The following is a 24,640-nucleotide window of genomic DNA, read 5'->3' as shown; positions in this document are numbered from 1 at the left end:
TATAGAAGTTCATCTATTATCGCAGCTCGGTAATTTTAACTGAATAAATGTTTGTTTGTAAAAGACTGCTTTATCTCTCTCTATATTAATTTTGCTAACCTAAAACTCGTCCCAAAGGACTGTGAGTTTTTATTTGTCGTATGAGACGAAAATTCTGACTATTTACAACGTTGGATGCATATAAAAATTAATAGTTTTAGGTTCAAGTATACGGGGTGTGTTGTCCGCAGTTCCATGCTATAAGCCTGTAAACCTAACGAAAAATACCATAAATATAGAGAAATTAAATCTGTGCTCGACTAATTATTTTTTAACAAGCATCCAAGCGCATCCCACATCGTGTCATTTGCAATCATTATAAATCTAGCCAATAACAATGAAGAACTTGTATGTTTGTACATTTACATAACTGAATATAACGTCGCAAACGTCCTTCAGTGCATGTCAACTACTTCAACATTATATATATTTACATATATCACTTATCTGCCGAGTGTATAAAAATGTAACTTTGGAATTTCTCAAGAAACCACATTGACCTCAAAGTAAATAAGATTTTAGTTCCCTAGGGCTAGAGCCTAGACTACATTTCCAATCGTATTCCAGCGGCCGGTTGCACAGGGTGTATCCAAAAAACATGAATATTCGATCTTTTGTGAGCGAATAGGAAGCGAATATTCATGAATATTTACTGTTGCGTTTGTTTATCCACCTTGTATAAAACTTTTAAAGCGGGTCATTTAGTATACAAATTATAGGATTTTAGAGACCCTATCATTGTATTGCAGTTCACTGAGGCAAAGCCGGTTTTCCACTGGGCGAATACCTCGATCAAGCGAAAATTTTTTTGCCTAATTTTCTTTTGAATTGTGACAAGTCAACGGAAGCGGATTTTGAATGACAAACTAGTATATGAATAACCTAGTGAAGCAACAAATTTGGATAGTGGCGACGAGAAATGTTTAGTGGGGGCTAATATTCATATTAACAGACTGTAAAAATACATATTATATAAAGGCATCAATGTATTCTAATTTGAACAGATGATATTATTTGCCAGGGTTATTAGGTCTGCTTCTCTTTAACCTGCATGCATTCTTCTGCCACAAGCACCCAATAAACAGTAACACAAACGTAGTAATGAATACTGCTTTCGGTCTTTCATTATTGTTGAAAGTCGTTTATAGTATTCTCCACATAAACTTTGTTATTTAGCACCTTGCTAATAGCATCTTGCAATACATTTCTATTGGCAATTAAAGACTTCCATATATTTTCTTAATCAAACTAGCAGTGAGATAAAGGCATAAATGTATTTTAATTTGAACAGCTGACATTATTCGCCAGGGTTATTAGGTCTGCTTCTCTTTAACCTGCATCCTTTTGGCACAAGCACCCAATAAACAGTAGCACATACGTAGTAATAAATAAACTATGAGACATACTACAAGAATAAGGAAGATAAAGACATCAAACATGTGCAATTTATACTGTGGTAAATCAATAGCTTCGCTTGTGAGATAAGAGGCTCCATCATGATGTAAAGCATGTTCGATCCAATCTGCACCTTCCTGACTTGGGCTTCGCTTTCTGTCTTTCATTATTGCAGAGAGTCTTTTGGTATTCTCCACGTACACCTTGTTACTCAACACCTGGTTGATAGCATCTCCCAATATTTTTCCATTGGCGATTATATCCGTCCATTGGATAACCACACCAAGTCCTTTATGTTGTATCAAGTCTGCCTGTCGGTGTTGGTCACCCATCATTGGTATGACAACCATTGGCACCCCATGGTACACACTTTCCTGATAGCTATTCAACCCACCATGGTTGACAAAAACCTTGGTGGATGAATGTCCTAATAAGTCGTTAAACGAAAACTCGTTTTTTGGAAACCATTGAATTATCTTGATATTTTCACCAATATTTTTCGGCATTTCACCAGAGTATTTCCATAAAACAGCAGCGGGAACCTGGCTCAATTCATCAGCGATAGTCTGAGCAAGGCTTGATGGATAGTTCGAGAAAATTGTACCAAATGAAACTATTACAACGACTTTATTTGCACTCATATACTTATCCAAATGCTCTGGAAGTCTCCGAGCAGGCTCCGGTAAAAGTGCACCGATGACTTTGATATTCGCGCCAAGAGGGCGCGACTGTTCGAGTGCAAAATCGTGTGGGACGAGTTCAATACCGTGCGTTCGGCGTGCGATTGTGGAGCTCGGGAATTTCGAGTTTGCTTTGCCGTACTTTTCCCAGAGATCGTCGATTTCAGATTTATAGTAGGTATGAAGATTCCAAAAGCAAGCACAGGTCACAAAACCTTTCAATCGGTTCATAAATGAAAATTTACTCTCGCTTGGCAAGTGTATTGAAGCTCCCAATGTCACATATACCGATGCCTGTGGATAATCAGATAGGTATACGCCAAGTAGATTAAAAAATCCTAGAATGGACACGTCTACGCGACTTACATTCAACATATCAGCAAGAATATGGCAACATTGGTTTGTATTGTCACACAGCACTAAATCAACGGATTTGAGTTCTGAAATCAAGCTTCCGTGTGTTAAAAGGTCCTCACAAGTCTGTCGAGTAATCTCCTGTATTTCTGCTGCCATCGTGGCCATAACTTCAAACAGTCGGAAAATGTTATTGCCGACATCTCCTAAGCTCGCGTAACGTAAAAACCAATCCGCGCTGTCCTTGTTGGTTTGAACATCAGCACATGAACATCATCGAAGGTTTCCTTTGCAAAATTCGGTAAAATGTGAGTGTATTTGTGGCCCCTTGTTTGGAGCTCTTTGCCAAGTTTCCATAACATTCTGTGATGACTGACATGGTTTAACGTTGCGAAGCCAACTATATGTGCACATTGTGTTCGCATGATGAACAAATGTACGCATATTAGGATTAGGCAAGGTACACGGAAAGACCGCGTGTACGCGTTATTCATAATGAAAACCTACACGAATTGACGAGGATTAACCGCACATATGTCTCCCTATTACGGTATGGTAATATGGGTATTAACGGGACGTATGTAAAGAGACGTATACAAAGAGACGTAAGTAAATTAAGTATGTTCTTAACATTGAAATGGCAAATGGACGTTGGTCATACTACGGAAACAAAGCCATATAGGCATGACCCGTTACACCATACCGGTTTCGCTAGTCACGACGTCTTCGTTTGCCCTCGAATACAACATTTTGCAGCAAATGCCTATTGGTGTAACAGATTTGGTATACATTTCTTTGTGTCTCCGGCATTTACAACTTCATAGCTTTTCATTTATTCGCAGAATTTGACGAAATGTGATTAAATAACAAGTGGTACTTGAACATTATATATATTACATATATCACTGATCTGCCGAGTGTATAAAAATGTAACTTTGGAATTTCGCAAGAACCCACATTGACCTCAAAGTACATAAGATTTTAGTTCCCTAGGCCTAAAAAGCCTAGACTACATTTCCAATCGTATTCCAGCGGCCGGTTGCACAGGGTGTATCCAAAAAACATGAATATTCGATCTTTTGTGAGCGAATAGGAAGCGAATATTCATGAATATTTACTGTTGCGTTTGTTTATCCACCTTGTATAAAACTTTTAAAGCGGGTCATTAAGTATACAAATTATAGGATTTTAGAGACCCTATCACTGTATTGCAGTTCACTGAAGCAAAGGCGGTTTTCCACTGGGCGAATACATCGATCAAGCGAAATTTTTTTGCCTAATTTTCTTTTGAATTGTGACAAGTCAACGGAAGCGGATTTTGAATGACAAACTAGTATATGAATAACCTAGTGAAGCAACAAATTTGGATAGTGGCGACGAGAAATGTTTAGTGGGGGCTAATATTCATATTAACAGACTGTAAAAATACATATTATATAAAGGCATCAATGTATTCTAATTTGAACAGACGAGATTATTTGCCAGGGTTATTAGGTCTGCTTCTCCTTAACCTGCATCCTTCTGCCACAAGCACCCAATAAACAGTAACACAAACGTAGTAATGAATAAACTAGGAGACATGCTACAAGAGTCAGGAAGATACAGACATCAAACATGTGTAATTTATACTGTGGTAAATCAATAGCTTCGCTTATGAGATGAGGGGCCCCATCATGATGTAAAGCATATTCGATCCAATCTGCACCTTCCTGGCTTGGGCTCTGCTTTCTGTCTTTTATTATTGTTGAAAGTCGTTTAGTATTCTCCACATAAACTTTGTTATTTAGCACCTTGCTAATAGCATCTTGCAATACATTTCTATTGGCAATTAAAGACTTCCATTTGACAGCAACACCAAGCTCTTTATGTTGTACCAAATTTGCCTGTCGGTATTGGTCACCCATCATTGGTATGACAACCATTGGCACCCCATGGTACACACTTTCCTGATAGCCATTCAACCCACCATGGGTGACAAAAACCTTGGTGGATGAATGCCCTAATGTTTCGTCGGAACCAAGACGACCGGTTAGCAAGTAATCTCAGACATTAAACCAAAGAAGTCTCGCAAATCGCATTATAAATTATATAATAACAATTCGATCTAAATAGAGCAAATTAATACAAAGAAATATTAAAGTAAACATGCATATAAGCCTATAAATGTTCGCACGTGTGGCGTATAAATTACCCATACAATGCATAAATTCTGCGTAAACAAACTAGAATATAAAGTCAATGTCTTACTTCTGTGGCGAGATCCTTTAGCTGTCTATTTCATCGTTTATCGTTCAGGTTAGCCCGTCTTTCTTTCATTTACTTATTTAACAAAACATGCGTTATATTTACACCTTTTCCGTCTCGCTGTGCGTCTATATGCTAATGCTATGATTGCTATTTGATACCTAATATTGTCATCATAGTTTCAAAGTTCAATTATAATGAGTTCCATTCGTGTCTACGCACGTGTATATAAACTGTCAATCCACTCTCCCCCCCGATGAGGACTCTTCCTCATCACTTAATGTTACTAATTGTGAGTTACTTATCTTCATATCCTTCTGCAGGGTACAGTACTGCGACTTTTGTAATAGGTCTTTCGTAGTGCGATGTGGATGTCTTCACCTTAACGTACGAATTCGTCCGTCATTTCCAGGATATACATTAACAATTCTGCCCGTAGTCCAGTTTCCACGAATCGCATTCGTATCTTGAACCACGACGATGTCATCCACTCGTACATTTCTTTTTTCAGTAGTCCATTTCTTTCTGGGAACTAAGGTGGGAAATACATCTCTGCTCCAACGCTTCCAAAAACTATCGATGATCTTCTGGACAAATTCAACACGATGTTGAGGATTCTTCGTTTCTCTGAATGGCCCTTGTGGTACCATTGTTGATGCTCGACCAAGTAAAATGTCGTTTGGACAAAGGAAAGAACCGTCATCTGGATCATTGGGGATCCTTCCAATAGGACGCTGATTAATCAGGTTACTAACTTCCAGCAAGCATGTGTACAGCTCGAACGGAGCCAAAATTTGTTCACCAATCGCGATCTTTAATGCTTTCTTCGAACTCTGACAAGAGCCTCAGCACAACCGTTATGATGTGGTGCTGCAGGAGTAATAAATCTCCACTCCATTCCTTTCTCGGCGCTGAATTCCTTCAACTCTTTCTCGTTCCATCCTTCTATCATTTCTCGGAGTTCACGTTGAGCTCCCACCAGCTGCGTCCCGTTGTCACTGATCATCAGAGCCGGTTGTCCACGGATTGCGAAAAATCGACGTAAGGTTTGCAAGAATTCCATAGCGGAATAGTCCACTGCGATTTCCAGGTGTACGGCACGAGTATTCAGACATGTAAACAGTACGCCATAGTGTTTGGTTGTTTGTTTCGGCCAATTTTAACTTGGTAAGGACCGAAGTAATCGCATGCCGTGCGATGAAAGGGTGGTGTGAATGGCTCCAGTCGGGTAATTGGTAGGTCTGACATGAACTGCTCCTCGGTTTTGGCTTGGATTCGGCGACAACATACGCATCGGAACTTTATTGACTTGGCAAGATCATGACATCGGATAATCCAAAACTTTTTCTTGATCTTTGCAACGGTTGTTGCAACTCCTGAGTGGCCGTTTCGATGGAAGTTACGAGTGATCAGCAGGGATATCCAGTGTTCACGTGGGAGTAAAACTGGATGTTTGGCATCGTACGAGATTACGGCTTCGCTTACTCGACCTCCGACTCTGATAACTCCGTTGTCATCGGTAAACGGGGTGAGTCCTTTCAGTTCTCCCTTTTTCAGGCGATCATGAAGTGACTTCTGACTTTGTTTGACCCAATACAACTCGGCATCTTCTAACTCCTTTGCTGAGATTGATCTATCATCTGAGGTGTCTTTCGGTCGGGTCGTTTCTGTGTTGTCTTTGTTTTGATGCTTGTTTCGTAGCGTGTTGATGAACCGTAACACATAGGCTGTGACTCGGATAAGTTTCCCCCAACTGGAAAACTTCTTGCACGGAATGACTTCTGGCGATTGGGTTACTTGAAAGACAGGTTGAACTTTTCGACGTTCAGACTGATCGATATCCACGCTTTTAGTGATGGTAGCAGAAGACGACTCGCTCGGCCATTCTTCCTCCGGTAACTTCAGAAACTCGGGGCCATACTTCCATCTGCCTGTCAGTTGCAGAGCAGGTATTCCTCGCGACACATCATCAGCGACATTTAGCTCTCCAGGAACGTGTCTCCACTGATCTGGTTCAGACTTGCTCTGGATTTCGGCAATTCGGGCTGAAACGAACGGCTTAAACTCTCTGGGTTGGTTACGGATCCATGAAAGAACAATGTGGCTGTCAGAGAAGAAAATTATCTTCACAAACTTCATTCGAGACTCTTCGAGAATAGAACAACATAATCGTGTCGCCAGGACAGCTGCTTGTAGCTCTAAACGAGGTATGGTCAGCGACTTCAGTGGGGCTACTCTTGACTTTGCTGCGATGAACCTGGTTACAAAGGTGTTGTTTTCTGTCTCCCATCTGATGTAAGCACATGCTCCGAAGGCTTCAATCGATGCGTCCGAGAAAATGCATAGTACTGGCGCTCCGATCACGGAATCTGGCGTAAGAGACCTTTCGAAGGTGACGTTGTTCAGGTCGTTCATCTCTTGGAAGAATCGTATCCACGTTATTTGGAGATTCGGCGGCAATTCATCATCCCATTGTAGTCCTTCTAACCACAGTTTTTGCATCTCTATTTTGGCGCGAATCAGGAAAGCTGCAGCTACTCCTAGAGGATCGTAGATCCGAGCTACTTGGCTTAGTATTGCTCTCTTCGTAAGTTTAACTAGTTCAGGAGGAATCACTTTGAACCCAAAAACGTCGTCGTGGTGGTTCCAGACAGTTCCCAAAACTTTCTCTTCAACTGGGCCTTGTAGGAGCTTTAATTCCAATTCACTTTTTTCAATAACGCTTTCATCATTCTTCTTTAATGACCGGTTTGAGAGCCAACACTTCACGTTAAAACCACCGTTGCGAAGGATTTCGTCAATCTCTGCTGTTATTTTTCTTGCTTGATTTTCAGAATGGACCGAATCGCATATGTCGTCCATGTAAGTATTCTTCTTTAAGACTTCAGCAGCTGCAGGGTAGCGTTTTTCTCCTTCTTCAGCAGTCTTTTGCAGCGCGGTCTGTGCCATGGCTGGGGCTGGTTTGTCACCAAATGTCAAGACTGTTTTGACATAAACATCAGGTTCTCGATCCGTATCCATGTTTCTCCACAGGTATCGGTGAACATGTTGATCTCTTTCCGGGATTAGGATTCTGTGATACATCTTGGATATATCCGCGTTGATAGCCACTTCATTTTCTCGAAATCGTAGGAGAACTCCAAACAGATTATTTAGTAAATCGGGTCCTTTCATCCAGTAATCATTTAAGCGGTGCCCTTTATACGATGCTGAGGAATTGAAAACAATTCGGATGGGGGTGCTCTTCTTCTCGGGTCTGACTACCTCATGGTGGGATATGTAGTGGGTTGGTCCCTTGTATGACTTTAATTCTTCACTTGATAATTTTCGAGAGAAGTTCATTTCACTCATTTCCCTCATCTGCTTGTCATACGCTTCTGCATGATCTGGGTTCTTGGCTAATCGACGCTCGGTTGTTTCCAATTTCTTCTCCGCTTGGCTTCTGTTATCCGGTAATTCAGATGCATCTTTGACCCAGGGGTATGAAACTAACCATTTATTACCAATCTTTTTGCAGGATTGTTCTATAATCTTGGCTTCGTAGGCTTCAACTGGACTTAACTTCTTGCTTTCACAAGAACACATATTCCCTTCCACGCCCATTGATTCGGTGGTCCAAAAGTCGGTCATATCGATGGGATTTGAACACTTGACATGGTAGACTTGACTGACGTCACACTTTTCAGACGTGGCTCCAAAGACAACCCATCCCAATGGCGAATATCTTGCAACAAGATTACCAGCTTCTTTTGTCTCACCAGTGTGCAACTTCGGTTGATCAATTCCCAACAGGACATCTATTGGACCATTCTCTCTTCGTAATTTCTCTCTTTCAAGGTTGAAAGCTTCAGCTATGCCATCAAGTTTCATTCCGGAAATATCACCACTGATACTTGGGATTCCCACAGCTGCAATTGTGTGGATGGACTGGTTCTCGAGGGATCGAATTTGGAATCGATACATCTTTGTTGACATCTCATTTTCTTCTCCTCCAACTTTCGCCATTGTTACTGTGACACTCTTGCCTTTGAGACCCAGCTCCTCAGCGACTGATGTCCGTATTAAACTGATTTGAGCACCAGTGTCTAGTAACATATTAGCCTGTTTCTTGACCTTCTGTGGTCCCAGGATTTCTGCCTGAATAGTCGGTAACATAGTCTCTCCGCTAGTAGTAACAGATGACACAGCAGATATGTTTAAAATATGCAATAGTGGATGATGGTAATGCTTGCACTGAACTCCGCTGATGGTCTCGCTGCACTGGCGCCTTCGAGAGCAGGTTGACATGTTGTGACCACGACCAGCTCGCTTCAGGCAGCTATAACAGGCATGGTTCTCCTTCACAACTTTCAGGCGGTCGCTAGCACTCTGGGCAAGGAACTTTTGGCATTGGTCGGTCCAATGTTCAGACGTTTTGCAGAACCAGCACTTATGGTTTGTTGGCTTCCCATCTTCTTTTCCAGTAACATGTCCAACATGCTTGGGTGACTGCCATGAGCTTCTTAATGGTGCCGTTGCTCTCATTCTCGACTTCATCTCACTTGTCATCCAGGAAATTAACGACTCCAATGTGGCTTGACTCTTTGAACTCTCCAAATAGCGTGACCAGACTTTGCGATCGTCGGTAAACATTTTCTGTTCAATGATAGCCAGCATGTGGTTGTTATCCATGTCATTCTCCCGTCCTACTTCTCTAAGGGTGTTGAAACTCCGCTTTATTAAATGGACCAAGTCGCAAAACCGGGCATCTTCTCCGTCCTTTATTGGCTTAAACTTGGAGATATCGTGAGTGATGATGTCAGCAACAAATCGTGGATCTCCATACACGGAATCGAGATATTCCCATGCGGCATCATAGTCTTGACCAATTCCCTTGATCATTTCCAGCGGTTTTCCTTGGAGACTAGACCTCAGAATGGTTATTGCATCACGTTTACTGTATCTATTTTCCACCAAGTGCTTAAAGTCCGCTCTAAAAGTTCCAAATTCTCTGACGTCACCAGTGAATTTTGGCATCTTTGGCTTCTCAATTCGAAATAGGCTTTCTCCTTTGCTTATATGAGTTGCTGTCTCCGCGGTGTTCTCAGTTGTGTTGAACGATGAATCATTAATAGATGTGCTGGGTTGTACAGGATGACTTTGGGTTTCTTGAGCTACTGGTGCTGATATCTGGTTGTCTTGATTTTCTTCATTCGGTATCGATGCATGACTTTCTTCGCCGGCCGGGATTTCGTTAATTTGTTCTTCATTCGACAAGTTCTCTGCGGGAGTATTTACGCTTCCGGTTTCGACAGTATTTTGTTTCATCTCTGATATTTTCGTCTGTTGCTTTATATAATCTTGCGCGTCAATTTTTAAGCGCAGAAAGGTTTCCTGGCATTGTTCAATATATCGTTCTTCCCCTCATTGAACTGTTCGTCATCTTCGATTAGCATTGTCACTTCTTCGTGTTTGGCTTCCAGGTCGGCAAATGCGTGTTCATAATTATCAAGCGCCCTTTGAACCTCATCGGTCGAACGTTTCCCCTCGATTTGGACTATTATAACTTTCCCGAGCCGTGTTAATGCTGCTTTGCCGTTTCGTCGTTTCATCTTAGCTTTCTTAAAATCGTCGCAATTGCCGTCTTTCGATGTCATATTTTCCATTGTCGTTTTACAGTATAATTCGTCTCAAATTCCTTCGAACCGTGGTTAGCAAGAAATCGAATAGTGTTTCGTCGGAACCAAGACGACCGGTTAGCAAGTAATCTCAGACATTAAACCAAAGAAGTCTCGCAAATCGCATTATAAATTATATAATAACAATTCGATCTAAATAGAGCAAATTAATACAAAGAAATATTAAAGTAAACATGCATATAAGCCTATAAATGTTCGCACGTGTGGCGTATAAATTACCCATACAATGCATAAATTCTGCGTAAACAAACTAGAATATAAAGTCAATGTCTTACTTCTGTGGCGAGATCCTTTAGCTGTCTATTTCATCGTTTATCGTTCAGGTTAGCCCGTCTTTCTTTCATTTACTTATTTAACAAAACATGCGTTATATTTACACCTTTTCCGTCTCGCTGTGCGTCTATATGCTAATGCTATGATTGCTATTTGATACCTAATATTGTCATCATAGTTTCAAAGTTCAATTATAATGAGTTCCATTCGTGTCTACGCACGTGTATATAAACTGTCAATCCACCTAATAAGTCGTTGAACGAAAACTCGTTTTTTGGAAACCATTGAATTATCTTGATATTTTTACCAATATTTTTTGGCATTACACCAGAGTATTTCCATAAAACAGCAGCACGAACCTGGCTCAATTCATCAGCGATAGTTTGAGCAAGGCTTGATGGATAGTGTGAAAAAATTGTACCAAATGAAACTATTACAACGACCCTATTTTCATTCATAAACTTATCTAAATACTCGGGAAGTCTCCGAGCAGGCTCCGGTGAAAGTGCACCGATGACTTTGATATTCGCACCAAGAGGGCGAGACTGTTCAAGTGCAAAGTCATGTGGGATGAGTGCAATACCGTGCACTCTGCGTGCGTCTTCTGCGCGCGTAAAATTCGAGTTCGCTTTTCCGTGCTTTTCCCAGAGATCTTCTAGTTTAGAACTGGCAAAAAAGCTCCAAAAGCCTGTACAAGTCAAAAAACCTTTCAAACGGTTTATGAATGAAAGTTTGCTTGCCTTTGGCAATAATAGTGAAGCTTCTAGGGTGATATATATGGATGCTTGAGGATAATCGAACAAGTATACACCATGTGTACTTGCAAATCCTACGGTAGAGACGTCAACGCGACTTACATTCAACATATCAGCCAGAATATAGCAACATTCATTTGCCACATCACACAGCACTAAATCAACGGATGATTTGAGATCCACTATCAAGCGTTCGTGTTTCAAAAGATCCTCACAGAATTGCCGATAGAACCGCCAGCGTTCTGGAACTACTGTAGTCAGTGCTTCGATTAATGCGAAGATGTCTTTGCCTACGTCGCCAAAGGTTGATAAATTCAGATACCAATCCAGAATTTCCTTGCTGGTCACCGATGAATTGAACATCTTCACGTCAACGTCATCGTAGGTTTCCTTTGCAAAATTTGGTAAAATGTGTGTATATTTGTGCCCCCTTGTTTGGAGCTCTTTGCCAAGTTTCCACAACATTCTGTGATGACTTACATAGTTCATCGATGCAAAGCCAACTATATGTCCACATTGCGCTTGCTTGACCAAAAATAGGCATAAAAGAATAAGGTAAATTATAAGAAATGGCAGTGTGTTCGTTCGCTCCATTCTGAGAATTTTCCCAGTGTTTCCACCAGTGTTTCCACAACACACTTTTCAAACTTCTATAATTTCGTCAATAATTTCAAATGATGGGATGTGCTCTATCTTAATCTCGAAAAACCGTCTCAGACTAGGTTTGCACGGATTGTCTTTGGATTAGTCTGAAAACGGTGTAAAAGGTATCAAAACGGAGTTGCGTTTACACTGCACCGAAGCGGATATGTTACGCGGATTTCTTCGAAAACGTCCAGCTTCTGCCACACTTTCTAATGAACGCAATCTGCATTCGTTTCGGAAAACGTCCAGCCTCAAAGTTGGAAAACGTCCAGCCTCCTTCGGTAAAGGTTTAACTTTAACACACCCCTCGGTGCGTAAAAACCTTACACTATACTAGGTTTCTATTGGGAAAACGCTTCAACATTAACGATTCGTTCAACCAACATGGAAGTGAAATTTCTATATACGCGAATATGGAGTAAGCACACACAAGTTAATGACTGACAATCGTGACTGTCTGTATGAAACGTACCTTATTCGGGATTTTTAGTTTTTTTGCTGACGTTGCAAACATTAGAAAATGACGTAATGTTTTGATCGAGAAGACAACAAATATGGCGGCCATCACGGTACCGCAAAACATCGATCCCGCTTCGAAACTTCGTAATTTGGGTAAATTAGGCTCAGCCGTTTCTGTTGAGAATGATGTGCCGGCAAGAAGATATTTAAGATCCGGTTTAGAGATGGAAAGAATGGTAAAACTGATAAGCAATTTTTGTATTCTTATTATTGTAGCATTTTATTGCTTACAATGTTTTAATAATAATTATAAACAGTGGTTGAAGTTTGTTCGTTTAAATGTGTCGCCAGTTTGTTCACTAATTCTGGTACTATAACGATAAACTTTAGCTTTCGTGGTAAAGTTTAAGAGAGATAGTGAAATGATGTGCTAGATTTTCGGCAAATGATATTGGTTGTCAAGTTGACAACGATTCTTCATAATACTTCATACAGAATTTATTGCAACATTATATTAAATACTAATATAAATCTCGATTTCTCACTTTAGGCGAATATTTACTTGGAGGAAGGGAATCTTGAACATGCTTTTATTTTGTACACCAAATTAATAACGTGAGTTTGTACAAAGTCTTGGGATATAAAGTAAAAGTGTTGTACATTAGAACAGTTTCAATTGTGAATTTATTTGTAATATTTATTTGTTACAAATAATATATTTGAAATAAAAAGCCTTGAATCTGACCCTAAGCTCCAACGTTGCAACTATGTATATACTGTACAATTTATTTTTATTGGTCGTGTTTTGTAGATTGTTGGTAGAGAAACTACCACACCATTCTCAGTATAAGCAAATAACAACTGCCAGCATAGCTGATGGGAAAAAGGTACTATGATCAGATTCCACAGATATATACCAGGGACTATAACTGGATCACACATCTACAGTGATTGTGAATAAACTAAGTCACATATATAAATCTAAATATATATATCATTTGCTTTTGTCAAGATGTCTAAGATAGAGTGTTAATAATTGGTGTCTGGTATTGCAGTAGACAATATATATAATAGTAATACAGTATTTCAAAGTATATAGTACATACATGATACGTTACTGGTATACAATCAATTTTATGTGGACTAAGTACTAATTAAGCTACCATACAATATTGCATGAACTGAAACTGCATGGTGGTTTACAGAGAGTTAATAGAGCGTTTAAAAGAGCTGAGGAACTAAAGGAAATCTTGAAAAAACGATATGGAGAAGAGCTAGAAATCTGGAAAGTGAAGGAAGCTAAACGGGTAATTGCTTTTGATTTCAGTTAAGTGAAAAGAGAGTAAGATTGATATATGTTATGTTAACCAGTGGGCTAATTTCTATTAAAGTACTGAAATGTTCTGTTTAGATACAATTGGAAAAAGAAAGAGAGGAACATGCCAGACTTCTCCAACAAGAAAAGGAACATGCTGCACAACAGGAGTTAGAACGGCAAAAACAATTTGAGCAACAAAAAGATGAAGAGAGAAAACAAAGCGCACAGGTGGCAAAAAATAACTTACCTACGGTCATGCCTAGCGCACCTCCGCTCGAAGTTAAAGATTCTGGAAAAAGTTCAAACACAACCAGTAAGGTGTATTCAAGCCTAAATGATGACTTGTCGCAAGTTCAGACATCTGAAATTGAAAGGTGATCCACAATACTTTTAAAATCCTATAGAGTGCAATACGTCACAAACATTAAAGAAATACCCTATTTTAACTTCCTATGCATTAATATTCATCAAGTAAGATGTAGAAAAGAAACCACTTAAGATCTTGAATATACGTGCTAAACGTTTTTCTTTTTTTACTGATATCTTGATCAGTTTTAATCTGCTCTCTCCAGCATTTCTGTAAACTCGGAAGTTGTTCTAAATTCTTAAGTTCGTTATTACAATCGATAATTACGTCACAACATTATCGTTTCAAATTTACTTCAACACAAATTGCATGAAAAATATTTTTTGTTTCGACCAATAAATGTGAAAATAAGCCGTAACACTAAAACAAGGCTATCAGGCCACGACCAGGAGCCTCGTTCTCGAGTAATGGCTAATTTCCACACTGATTTGTCAAAATGAGAAATTCTTTTTCATGCATGTGTTGAAGAAGGATGTTTTGCATCTTGCACCTGGCTAATGAGAGTAAAACTTGAAGCCCATCTCAGTTAAGGTGATCCTAAATTTAAATCGATAATTTTGTGACGTAATTATCGAAAGGGTCTATTGGTTCAGAAATCAAAAGGATCTAAAGAAGTGCATTGTGAATTTTTGAGCTTTGTCACAAACTTGCGAATTTTCGAAATTCCAAGTATTTGTGCGTAAAGTTTGACTGTGAAAACTTATCAACTTTCGCCTGGCTACTTTGACAGGGGCTTAACAATGGAATATTTCTTTTTTAGAACTATTCCTTCTATTGATAGAACTACAAAACCAAGCTGGTTAGGTTGGTTTTATTTCCCACGTTATTTCAAACGATTTCTACTATCTATATATCGCCATTTCCTATGATGTTGAGAATGGAAGTTTTTACACTTTTTATAATCTGCACTCTGGTGGTATGTAAAATGGAGGAAACGCTCGGTACACTGCAGGAAAGACCGTCTTACAGTCTCGTTTATCGAGCCCACGATCGTTGACTCGAGGAACGAGGTTGACTGTTTCGGCTACTGTAGAGAAATTTTAGAAAGCATAGTAAGGATTTTTGAGGGAGCTTTTAAAAATAGTTTGAGAAAAGCGCATTTTTATTACTTCTTGTAGATTTCGACAGCGGTTTGCGAACTGTAAACGTCCCAACGGAATTAATGAGGAAATTTATTGATGTTGCATCGCCAAATACCCGTCAGAATCGGGAAACCTGTGGGATATTAGCTGGCAAATTGGTAAGATTAAAACTAAATTGAAGCTACCCTCGAGGCTCCCCCTTCCTAGGTTGTCGCGGTTAACTGGTCCGGCCGAGTACCCGGGCGTTATATTAGAATATATCCGGCCGAGTACCCGGGCATGAAAGATCGGATTCAGCTGCTAATATGGATATCTGTGCCCTTCGCACGCCAGGATATCTATATTACGAGCTGAACGCGATATATATCCCGGTACACGTGTACAATTTGTCTACTCGCCTTCATTTAGAGCCACCATGCGTTCTATATATCTCATCTGGTCATTCCAAAGCAAACGTCAACGTCCGACTCATGTACGACACTCGGTGAAGAAGATATATTCACATACCTAGATGCGCATAATTTGAACACGCTTGGCTGGATTCACGTAAGTGCATAATCATTACTCAAAGAGAAAATGGCTTAACTGCCTCCTGTGAGTACAACAAATATTCGTGTACTTACATTTAGACTCATCCCTCTCAAACGGCGTTCATGTCCAGTATCGACCTTCACACGCACTGTTCATATCAACAAATGCTGCCTGAAGCTGTTGCAATCGTCTGTGCTCCAAAACACTCACAGTAAGTTGAATATCTTGTTCCCAACTCGTTTTATAGCTCGTGTGGGTGTCACTGAACTGTAATAACAACTGGAGCGATACGTGCCACATTTTCCCGAATATTGAATATTTAAAACTGAATATTTTGTCTTAAACGTTTAACTGTGGAGAAACAATTGTAAGGTCGCTTCTTTATCAAAATATTTCGCACTTTCTTCAGGTGCCAATTTAGTACTAGCATACTGAAAAATAAGGGGAAATTTGACAGTTAATATGCATTTCCATGCGTTAAGATAAGTTTATGCGCACAACCAAATTCAGTTCCGAGGGCCTACACTTCGCAGTTGCCCTTTTCGCTACAGGTCCCTTTTTGGTCCAAGATATACAATGTCATCAAAATTTTGTGTTTATTCCTGTTGGTGACTGATTCCATCGACAGAAACGTTGCATGGAGTGATGTATATCTCTGAACCACGACTGAAAAGTCTTGTTTTCGGCTCTTGACTTTAGAATCGGAATGTACTCCCTCACGAGGGAATATGGTTTGAAATTTATCCGCGCGTGTAAACAAGAAGGATTCCATCCCCATCCCAAGGAACCGCCGATATACGAGGTAAAATGAAATGTCACAGTCAGTAGAGACTCGGCTAAGTTTCAGACTTCCTTTTAAGCTTAGGCCTGTTCCAGACGTCGAATTAAACGTAAAAGACTTTTGTTCATTAACATTAGGTTCTGCACATGAAAAGTTCGACGTCTGAAACGGAGCTTAGTTCATGCTTGTCGACATCTTATTATAAACAATTGATGTCTTGCATCATAAAACATCATCCAATTAGCCTTTTCCCAAAAGAGGCCACAGTGCATACTGGGATTGTTTAGAGGGAAAAAAATACGACAACAGGCGTCAAATATATCAAAAGTTAAAAGTAATTACTATCAATTTCAACTAACTACATTGTAAAAAAATGAAATATCTCCATTTTACACCAAACATTTAATTTAAATGTGTGTTGCCATATTTTTTTTTCCTACCAAAACGGAATTTGCGCGACTAGTTCCGGGACTTTGGGAAAGGGCTAATAGCATCACCTCGCCAAACACACAGCCATATACTGATATATTTTAAAAGTAAAATATCAAATAGCAATGGACGACTTGCGCTTTAGACTAATTTTTGATCGAAGTAACTAGAAGGAAATAAATCACCACAGCTAGAAAGATCTTACTTAAATTAGTGCAAATGCAATGTTTGGCTGCGAAATTTTGTAAAATACGGAAAATATAGCCATGCGAAGTTGGCATATTTTGTATACTTTTGTATTACATGCGGAAACTCCCGGCCGTAATACAAAAATATACAAAATTCGTCAACTTCGCATGGCTATATTTTCCGTAATTTACATAAACTCCCAGCCAAACTTGGCAGTTTTACTAATTTTAGTAAGCTCTTTTGAAAATATCCTTTTTATCGCCGAAAATATAAATCATTCCATTGCATTGTGATGAGAAAACAATTTAGAAATATTTGACATCAATTTGACTTACTTCCTGTTGATTTCGAGTTTTGTTCTCAGCATGCCGTCATATTTTCGTCAAAATAGGTGTAATTATTCTCTCTAACCTGAAAGATGTCAATATCGATATCAATGAACATCTTTTCTCCCGAAAAGTAAATTTCATAAAGCAATCTTTCGGAAATAAATGCTCATCAAAAGTTACTCGATCCTAATTTAATCTATGTGTTTTGGCGGGGAGCAGCAAAAACCCAGCCAGCCTCGTTCCCAGGGTCTTTACTCGTGGCGGGGACAAGGCCGCCAGTGTCTGTCTAAATGTATTTGTACTCTTCCTTCAGGAAAGTGGTCATATCAAGTTAGATGCGAACATGTCAGCCATAGTAGCCGATTTACGGTGAATCAATTGAATGGTAATAAACTACTAAGGAAAAATATACTTCTATGACGAAATAAACTAACATACCCCGACAAAATATCAACTGTCCACAGGAAGATCGACAAGGACAATTTGACGAAAGAAAAGTGAGAAAGTCATCCCTTCGAAGAGATTCTCGAAGAGGCCACTCATTTTATACTCTTGTTTGTAACCAGACACTCTTGTGCTTCGTCTCAATTCAGACTAGTCCCTAGTTCTCTTTTGCGCGCTTTGTATTCTTCTGGCTTCTTTTCACTCCCTGCACAATTTCCAGCGCGTTAGACAGACCTGACACAAGGCTGGTCCCGATTGGTTTACTCTTTGACTTGTCTGCCCGACTCTGCCACTCAATCTGTCTTACTGTCTCAATCCGTATAGGCCTAATATATACGAGCCACAAATACACTGTACATTTGTAGCGGGTTGAAGGGGACAGTAAGAAGGCTTTACTATATAGTTAAAACATCACCTTAATATGCCGTTATCCTGATCAGACTTTATCGATTTTAAGATAAAGAATAATTAAAACCACATTTTGAAACAATGACAGGTCCATGCATTGCGAATTATGCAACGAAAAATTTTGTTCAATCGGAATAGTTTGCGTCGACAGCGTCGTGCATGAAAAGAAGGATTTGGAATTCTGTCGTGATATTTAGCCCTGATTTTTATCTTTATCCTGCGTGGAACACCATTCTTCGCAAGTGATTTAACATTTTGTAATTTGAATATTAATATGGTATGGGTGACCTGTCAGGCATTAGGGAATACTACAACTCGTTTGCGCATATATATACTGTAGTTAATATAGGGGGAAGTTGAGGAATATTTAGCACTTTAGCCAAGCGAAAGGAAGTCCTAATCGTCAAACTAAACGACCGAAAAAGAGCAAAATACAGGAAAGCAAGTAAGTTGGGATGTTGTGAACCACAATATTTAAAACTAGAGGGGGCAAGGCACGCTAAGGCCGGTTTTCCACCAACGATAATATTCGCGCGAAGCGACATTCAGTTAAATTTTATTCGCTTTCAAGTGGAATGGCTCAAATACAAATAGCACATGTGGAATATATCTAAAGTAAATACTTCGTTGGGAGAATGTGTTTTTCTAATTTTTTGACACGGACCAGTAGTAGTAGAGCATGATGTGGGCTTTATCAACGGGCTACCAATCTTCCACAAAACATGTATATTTTGCGGAGTCTTGGTCATGTTTTGAACTACCTCAATTACCTTAAGGCCTATACAGTTATAGATTATACGATTACTTGTGTACAGTTTTCATTCTGACGAATGCTAAACAGGGTCTATGCCAAAAACGTTTTCATTTTTTTGAAGAACAGAATTTAAAATGTTACGTTTAATATGTTTCACATACGCCAGGGTAAGAATCCTATACGATAAGTCACCTTTATAATTAGCTTCAGCAGAAGCGGATGTCTCGCATAATATTAGCCGTTTAAAGTTTAACAGAAAAGGTCATGCATCAATATGAGTACCGTGCGTATATATAAGTGGAATTATAATCTTATATTTTGTAATAAAACAATCGAGTTATATAAAAAGTTAACCAAAAACAAAGGATCATTTGTTGTTTCATAAAGAACAGAGACCTTTTCAAGAAGGGAAATAATGTGACTCAGGTATATATATGAATTAATATTGCGATGTTGCTACTTTGAGTAACCAACTGAGCAAGCTAAAAAGTTAGTTGATGACGGTGGGAATTGAATCTTGCTTGTCCAATGCTCTTTCAACTGAGCTACCAGGTCAAGACTGTTCTAGTATCGAATTCCTTTCTCATCTAGGAACTCAATACAGTTCCTTTCATATATCTGTGCGTCTTAAAGTGATAGTGATGATGCGTGTAGATGACTCAGGGATATGAATTAATATTGTGATTCCGGAGTAACCAACTGAGTAAGCTGAATTTAGCTTGACCACCGTGGAAATCGAAACCGGGACATCAAAATATGAATTTCTATACCTGAGTCACACGCATCATCACTAATTCACTTTAAAACGCACAGATATAGAAAGGACTAGATTGAGTTCCGAAATATCACATATTCGAACCGTCTTATAATAGCTTAGTTGAATCATTTGCAACATAGCAACATCACAGTATCACGACTTGCCTTATCAAGGAATTGTACTTCATTTCCAGTTGGCCGCGTTACAGTCTTATCGGGCGAAATGATTGGGCGACTCCATTTGATGATTAAATGTGGTTTGGTGGTATTATGCCTTGGGAAATACAGTATTGTTTTTGATAAACAGACATTTAGTCATGTGAATGGTAGGTTTAGTATTCAAGCTTCGGGGGCTTAACTGCAGTGTAACCTAATTCTACTAAGATCTGTCCCCGATTTGCACTATGACGTACAAATCTATGCATCTGTATGTTAAATACTTCATACTTCAGTATTTCAACGCGGAATGCTTCCTAGGTTAATTATGATACATAGAAATCACTTAAAAAGACAATGATATAACGACAATGCATATGATTGAATCACTATTGAATATTGATATGGAAATCAAGCAAACAGGCTTAATGAATACACCTATTGCGAAACTTCACTAAATATATAATAAAGCCGGAATTTTGACTGCACTTCCGTTATCAAGTTCCTTGGATCTGTAGCAAATATTAGAATGACTTTCATCTAAATACCACTCTTTGAAGGTATACATTTCAGCTTCTATTCGGTAAATCTCTTGGAGACTATTTAGTAGACAGTTTATGTGCGGTAAAACTTGATGGTTTTGCGATATTGATGCCCCTTCCCAGAGTCCATATAGAGCCTGGTCTGAAAACACAGCCGTCGTACACATGTCATTTTGCATAAACATGAACAAAAAGACAAAAGCAAGACTTTAGTGGAAGGTCAAGACAGCATGCCTACTAACTGTATCCTTATGCAATCAGTTCAGGCATCTGCTATCCAAAAAAGTGAAACAGTTTCATGTCTTGTAACGGATATGTTTATATACGCCGTTCTTTCATTTTTATTTTTCCATAGATTCCACTGAGCAATCATGGGATACATTAAATTATCCCCACGAAGTAAGATTGTGTATGCACGATCTTCCAGTTGTCCCCAAGGAACCTTTGATTTTGAACAGCACCTTTAATGCCACCGTCGAGCGGGGCATCCTTTTGGAAATCTACCGATTGACCAATGGGCTGAATTGGACGAATAGTTCAGGCTGGGGAGGTTCAGGCTCTCATTGCCAGTGGTATGGAGTCGGGTGCAGTAATATAACAAATGGACGTGTCACAGTTTTGACTCTTGAGGCCAACAGACTACAAGGCACACTTCCTTCGACGCTATGGATGCTGAGAGATTTGCAAGGACTTTGTTTGGATGCAAACCCTGGGCTCTACGGAAAAATGGAGGTTAGTAAGTTTAGAAGAAAGTAAGAAAGTTCATCTTAGAATGAAAAAACTGCAAGCTTTAATTATTCCAAGACACTTTTCTTTTTCTGGCTGTGGTGCATTTTTTTTTTCATTCCTAGGATTTTCTTTCTTCAAATATGACGAGGTTAATGAGGCTCGATCTTGCTAGCTGTAATCTCGATGGTGTTATTCCAGATGAAATCATTGCAGGTTCAAAGTCTTTGGTAAAACTTCAGTTAAGCGGAAACAAGCTCGGCGGAGTTATTCCACCATCTATAGGCCAGCTGACCGAGCTTCAGGTATTGAGCCTAGGAGAAAACACCCCAATTACCGGTAAAATTCCTGAGGGAGTCGGTAACCTTTCGAAACTCTGGTTTCTCGACCTTGAATCTTTGGGAGACCTTGATACCACAATAAAACCGTTTCTGGGTCTTTCATCTTTGAAATTTCTACACATGTCAGAAAGCGGTATACATGGAACATTGCCAGATGACTTCGGATCTTCATTTCCCCTTCTGTGGGAATGTCTGCTTAGCAGAAATTATCTACATGGAACCATTCCAAAAACAATGGGAAAATTGACTGCTCTCGCTCACTTAAATCTGGCCGGGAACAAGTTCAGCGGACAGGTACCAAAAGGTTTGGGCAAACTTAATAATTTGGAGGTCATCGATCTGTCGAATAACTCGCTCAGTGGATTCGAAGAAGGATTCAGCTTCAATTCTAGCAAGCTCGCGCTTTTAACTGTTGCCCAAAATAAAGATTTTTCCACCCAGTTGTCTTGTGTTTTTAAAATACTGCAATCTGCAATCAATTCTCTCAGAAGGCTCGACTTTGGTGGGTGTCATCTGACTGGAGATATTCCACACGTAATGTGGTCGTTTATGAACTTAATTGAATTCAATGTCAAAGACAACTTGCTGTCTGGATTCTTACCGTTGCCACGCCAAAACATGTTGTTCCTTATTACGCTTGATTTCTCAGGGAATAAACTTATGGGAGATATACCTGAATCATACGCCGATCTCTTAAGTCTTCAAACCTTTGACGTGTCTCGTAATCCATCACTCAGATATGCCGGGGGGGATTCGCCGAAAATTCCCAGATTTGCGACGACGGACAAGAGCACGATGATACGGGAAAACGAAAACGATCATTACACGTGTCCTGTGATCAGGTTTAGATACAACAGCGGCATTATTAAGATGGATTCGACGTATTACGACAGGGTATTTTGTGAGTGTGACGAGAATTACTATGGAACCAAAGGACGTTGCTTGCATTGCATGTCCGGAGGATCGTGTGGCAACCGTTCTGTCATGCGAATCACTTCTGGATACTGGCCTTCTCCCTCGTGGCACAACACAACGCATCTCGTATCGTGCCAAAACGCTGGAGAAATAAGCACGGTTTGTACTCCGACCGGAGAATGCAAATGCTCAGTTAACTCGACCAGAGATGGAGATCTAATCACGGTTTGTGATCCGGGGTGTATTTGCAGTAAGGGAAGTGGCGGCAGGTATTGCTCAAAGTGCAAGAGAAACTATTACAGCCACAGTGGTGATTGCAATGAATGTCCGTCGAAAGATTCTGACAAAATCGAAATTCTTCTTCCTATAATAATCGCTGGGTTCTTGGCTTTGGTTTTTGTCATATGGTTAGTTTACTCTCGGAAATCTCTCAAATGGTCTGTCGTTGTTGTTTTCCTGCAGATTCTTTTCGTAACCCTTTTACATGTTTTCAATTTTGTTCCATCCTGGTTGCTTGAGGTTAACATCGTGGTTTTCATTCTTGCGCTAGTTGGACACGGCAGCCGATGTCGCGGTGTTCTTAAGATTTCATTGTTTTATTTCCAGTTGCTCGACGCCATGATAGGAAACTACCACCGTTGGCCTTCCGGTGTGCTGAAGATTCAGCGATATTTTAGCAACGTGTTTAACTTTAAGTTTGAAGGCCTCGAGTGTTATTTTCCAAATCTGTTCACCCCGGTTGGAAAATTTTCCTCCCTTCTGTTGCTACCACTTGGCGTGATAGTTGCAGCGTTTCTTGTGTTTCTTATCATCGTTATCGTCTGCAAGATTTTCCACTTTGACGATGAGAAAATCAAGAAAGCCAGGCACTTTTCCTTCAATATAGTAATTATGTTTCTAAATCTCACCTACTTTCCAATCGTCAAGCGTTCTTTCTCGGCCCTCGCACCTTGTTTGGAAGACATCGACCGTCGGTACATGGGCCAGAATCCTTGGGTCGATTGCCCAAGTCACGAATATAGAGTCATGCGAATCCTTGGTTACTGTTCCTTAGGAGTGTATATTTTAGGCGTTCCTTTTATCTTGTTCCTTCCCCTCTTGATCTGCGCTTTTTGGAACAAAGGTAATGGAGTTAACCGTGATGGAGCTGGCGGTGAAGGAAACGAAAGGGACTTTTGGATGGGCTCTTTGTATCTGGCATATAAAGAGGAATTTCGAAGTTATATTGAAATCTTTTTCCTCCTTCGCAGAGCAGTATTTGCCGCGATCCTCTCCTTCATTTCGTACCATTCGCCCTTTCAGGTGCCTGTTTTGACGGTTGGCTTTTTGATTTGCCTGCATTTCATCGTGGCGTGCAAGCCCTACGAATGCTCGTCATATTTGAAAGTTAGCCGCTTTAAGGTGGACGTGGAAAATTGTCTCGAATGCTTGATTCTCGTCGTGTTGTTGCTATCGTTCGTTTTCCTCGGGCAAGATTCGGCACGAAACAGCCAAAATGTGGCGTTGCTTTGGCTGGTTATTGCGGGCAACAGCCTTGCTACGGTCGTATGTATCGCCGCAGCTGTTATGAGGTTGGTCAGAAAAGAAGAGCAACCGACTCCTCCGGCAAGCGCTCAAGCTTCTGAAACGCAGAGCCTTCTTTCACAAAATGAGCAATCGGGTAGTAATTATGGTTCTACGGATAGCGCAGCATCTGCTGCCGAAGATGGGCAATAGTTTTATCTCCAATTTTCAAAATCAACGAGTTAGAACGAATAGCGAGTTAAGATGCGCCTAATCTACGACGTGGACGTGACATGAAAACAGCTGCTAATTTTAAAATATCTTTTACATTCGACTGACATTGTTTACCAAAAGGAGCCAATAATTTTTATCCCTGTTGGGTAACTGTAGAAATTAAGGCGAGTTAGGCGACATTACTTCACATTCGCGTCAAAGATTTGGTACATCTTCAACTCGCTGATATAGCTAATTTCCCAGTTCACTGGAATTTCGAGAAAACGACACAAACTTATGAAAATTTCATATATTTCTGTAAACAATGAATACT

At 39.9% G+C, this 24,640-nt stretch overlaps 4 protein-coding genes across 4 annotated transcripts; 2 read left to right on the top strand and 2 right to left on the bottom strand.

Moving 5' to 3' along the window:
* Positions 1-329: 329 nt before the first annotated feature.
* On the bottom strand, positions 330-2,645 carry LOC114537940 (UDP-glucuronosyltransferase 2C1-like). The gene has a single exon (XM_028559057.1). The coding sequence runs from the start codon at positions 2,634-2,636 to the stop codon at positions 1,353-1,355; it is 1,284 nt and encodes a 427-aa protein (XP_028414858.1). The 5' UTR covers positions 2,637-2,645; the 3' UTR covers positions 330-1,352.
* Positions 2,646-3,939: 1,294 nt separating this feature from the next.
* On the bottom strand, positions 3,940-12,027 carry LOC114537939 (UDP-glucuronosyltransferase 2C1-like). The gene is made up of 2 exons (XM_028559055.1): positions 10,908-12,027; positions 3,940-4,467 (listed from the first exon to the last, which is right to left on the bottom strand). The coding sequence occupies exons 1-2, from the start codon at positions 12,010-12,012 to the stop codon at positions 3,959-3,961; spliced, it is 1,614 nt and encodes a 537-aa protein (XP_028414856.1). The 5' UTR covers positions 12,013-12,027; the 3' UTR covers positions 3,940-3,958.
* A 500-nt stretch (positions 12,028-12,527) lies between these two features.
* On the top strand, positions 12,528-18,450 carry LOC114537941 (STAM-binding protein-like A). The gene is made up of 11 exons (XM_028559058.1): positions 12,528-12,758; positions 13,073-13,137; positions 13,334-13,409; positions 13,728-13,829; positions 13,934-14,214; positions 14,968-15,011; positions 15,326-15,447; positions 15,698-15,835; positions 15,919-16,031; positions 16,520-16,622; positions 17,862-18,450. The coding sequence occupies exons 1-11, from the start codon at positions 12,618-12,620 to the stop codon at positions 17,919-17,921; spliced, it is 1,245 nt and encodes a 414-aa protein (XP_028414859.1). The 5' UTR covers positions 12,528-12,617; the 3' UTR covers positions 17,922-18,450.
* Positions 18,451-19,402: 952 nt separating this feature from the next.
* On the top strand, positions 19,403-24,395 carry LOC114537938 (putative leucine-rich repeat-containing protein DDB_G0281931). The gene is made up of 4 exons (XM_028559054.1): positions 19,403-19,580; positions 20,105-20,236; positions 20,964-21,340; positions 21,460-24,395. Exons 2-4 carry the CDS (start codon positions 20,134-20,136, stop codon positions 24,304-24,306), a joined length of 3,327 nt encoding a protein of 1,108 aa, XP_028414855.1. The 5' UTR covers positions 19,403-19,580; positions 20,105-20,133; the 3' UTR covers positions 24,307-24,395.
* The last annotated feature ends 245 nt before the right edge of the window (positions 24,396-24,640 follow it).

This window comes from Dendronephthya gigantea, unplaced genomic scaffold (assembly GCF_004324835.1).
Source record: "Dendronephthya gigantea isolate DGI-Jeju-01 unplaced genomic scaffold, DenGig_1.0 000169F, whole genome shotgun sequence".
Classification (NCBI taxonomy): Eukaryota; Metazoa; Cnidaria; class Anthozoa; order Malacalcyonacea; family Nephtheidae; genus Dendronephthya; species Dendronephthya gigantea.
Note: the sequence above shows the minus strand (reverse complement) of the source record. Positions and strands in the feature narration are given on the sequence as shown.

What these genes read in the sequence shown, in the direction of transcription:
- LOC114537941 (XM_028559058.1), top strand. Translation starts at nt 12,618, where the DNA reads ATGGCGGCCATCACGGTACCGCAAAACATCGATCCCGCTTCGAAACTT. An exon ending in TTGTACACCAAATTAATAAC is followed by an intron (nt 13,138 to 13,333) that starts GTGAGTTTGTAC and finishes CGTGTTTTGTAG; the next exon opens with ATTGTTGGTAGAGAAACTAC. An exon ending in TACAAAACCAAGCTGGTTAG is followed by an intron (nt 15,012 to 15,325) that starts GTTGGTTTTATT and finishes TACTTCTTGTAG; the next exon opens with ATTTCGACAGCGGTTTGCGA.
- LOC114537940 (XM_028559057.1), bottom strand. Translation starts at nt 2,636, where the DNA reads ATGGCCACGATGGCAGCAGAAATACAGGAGATTACTCGACAGACTTGT.
- LOC114537939 (XM_028559055.1), bottom strand. Translation starts at nt 12,012, where the DNA reads ATGGAGCGAACGAACACACTGCCATTTCTTATAATTTACCTTATTCTT. An exon ending in TTCGTTCAACGACTTATTAG is followed by an intron (nt 4,468 to 10,907) that starts GTGGATTGACAG and finishes ACGAAACATTAG; the next exon opens with GGCATTCATCCACCAAGGTT.
- LOC114537938 (XM_028559054.1), top strand. Translation starts at nt 20,134, where the DNA reads ATGATTGGGCGACTCCATTTGATGATTAAATGTGGTTTGGTGGTATTA. An exon ending in GACATTTAGTCATGTGAATG is followed by an intron (nt 20,237 to 20,963) that starts GTAGGTTTAGTA and finishes ATTTTTCCATAG; the next exon opens with ATTCCACTGAGCAATCATGG. An exon ending in GGCTCTACGGAAAAATGGAG is followed by an intron (nt 21,341 to 21,459) that starts GTTAGTAAGTTT and finishes TTTCATTCCTAG; the next exon opens with GATTTTCTTTCTTCAAATAT.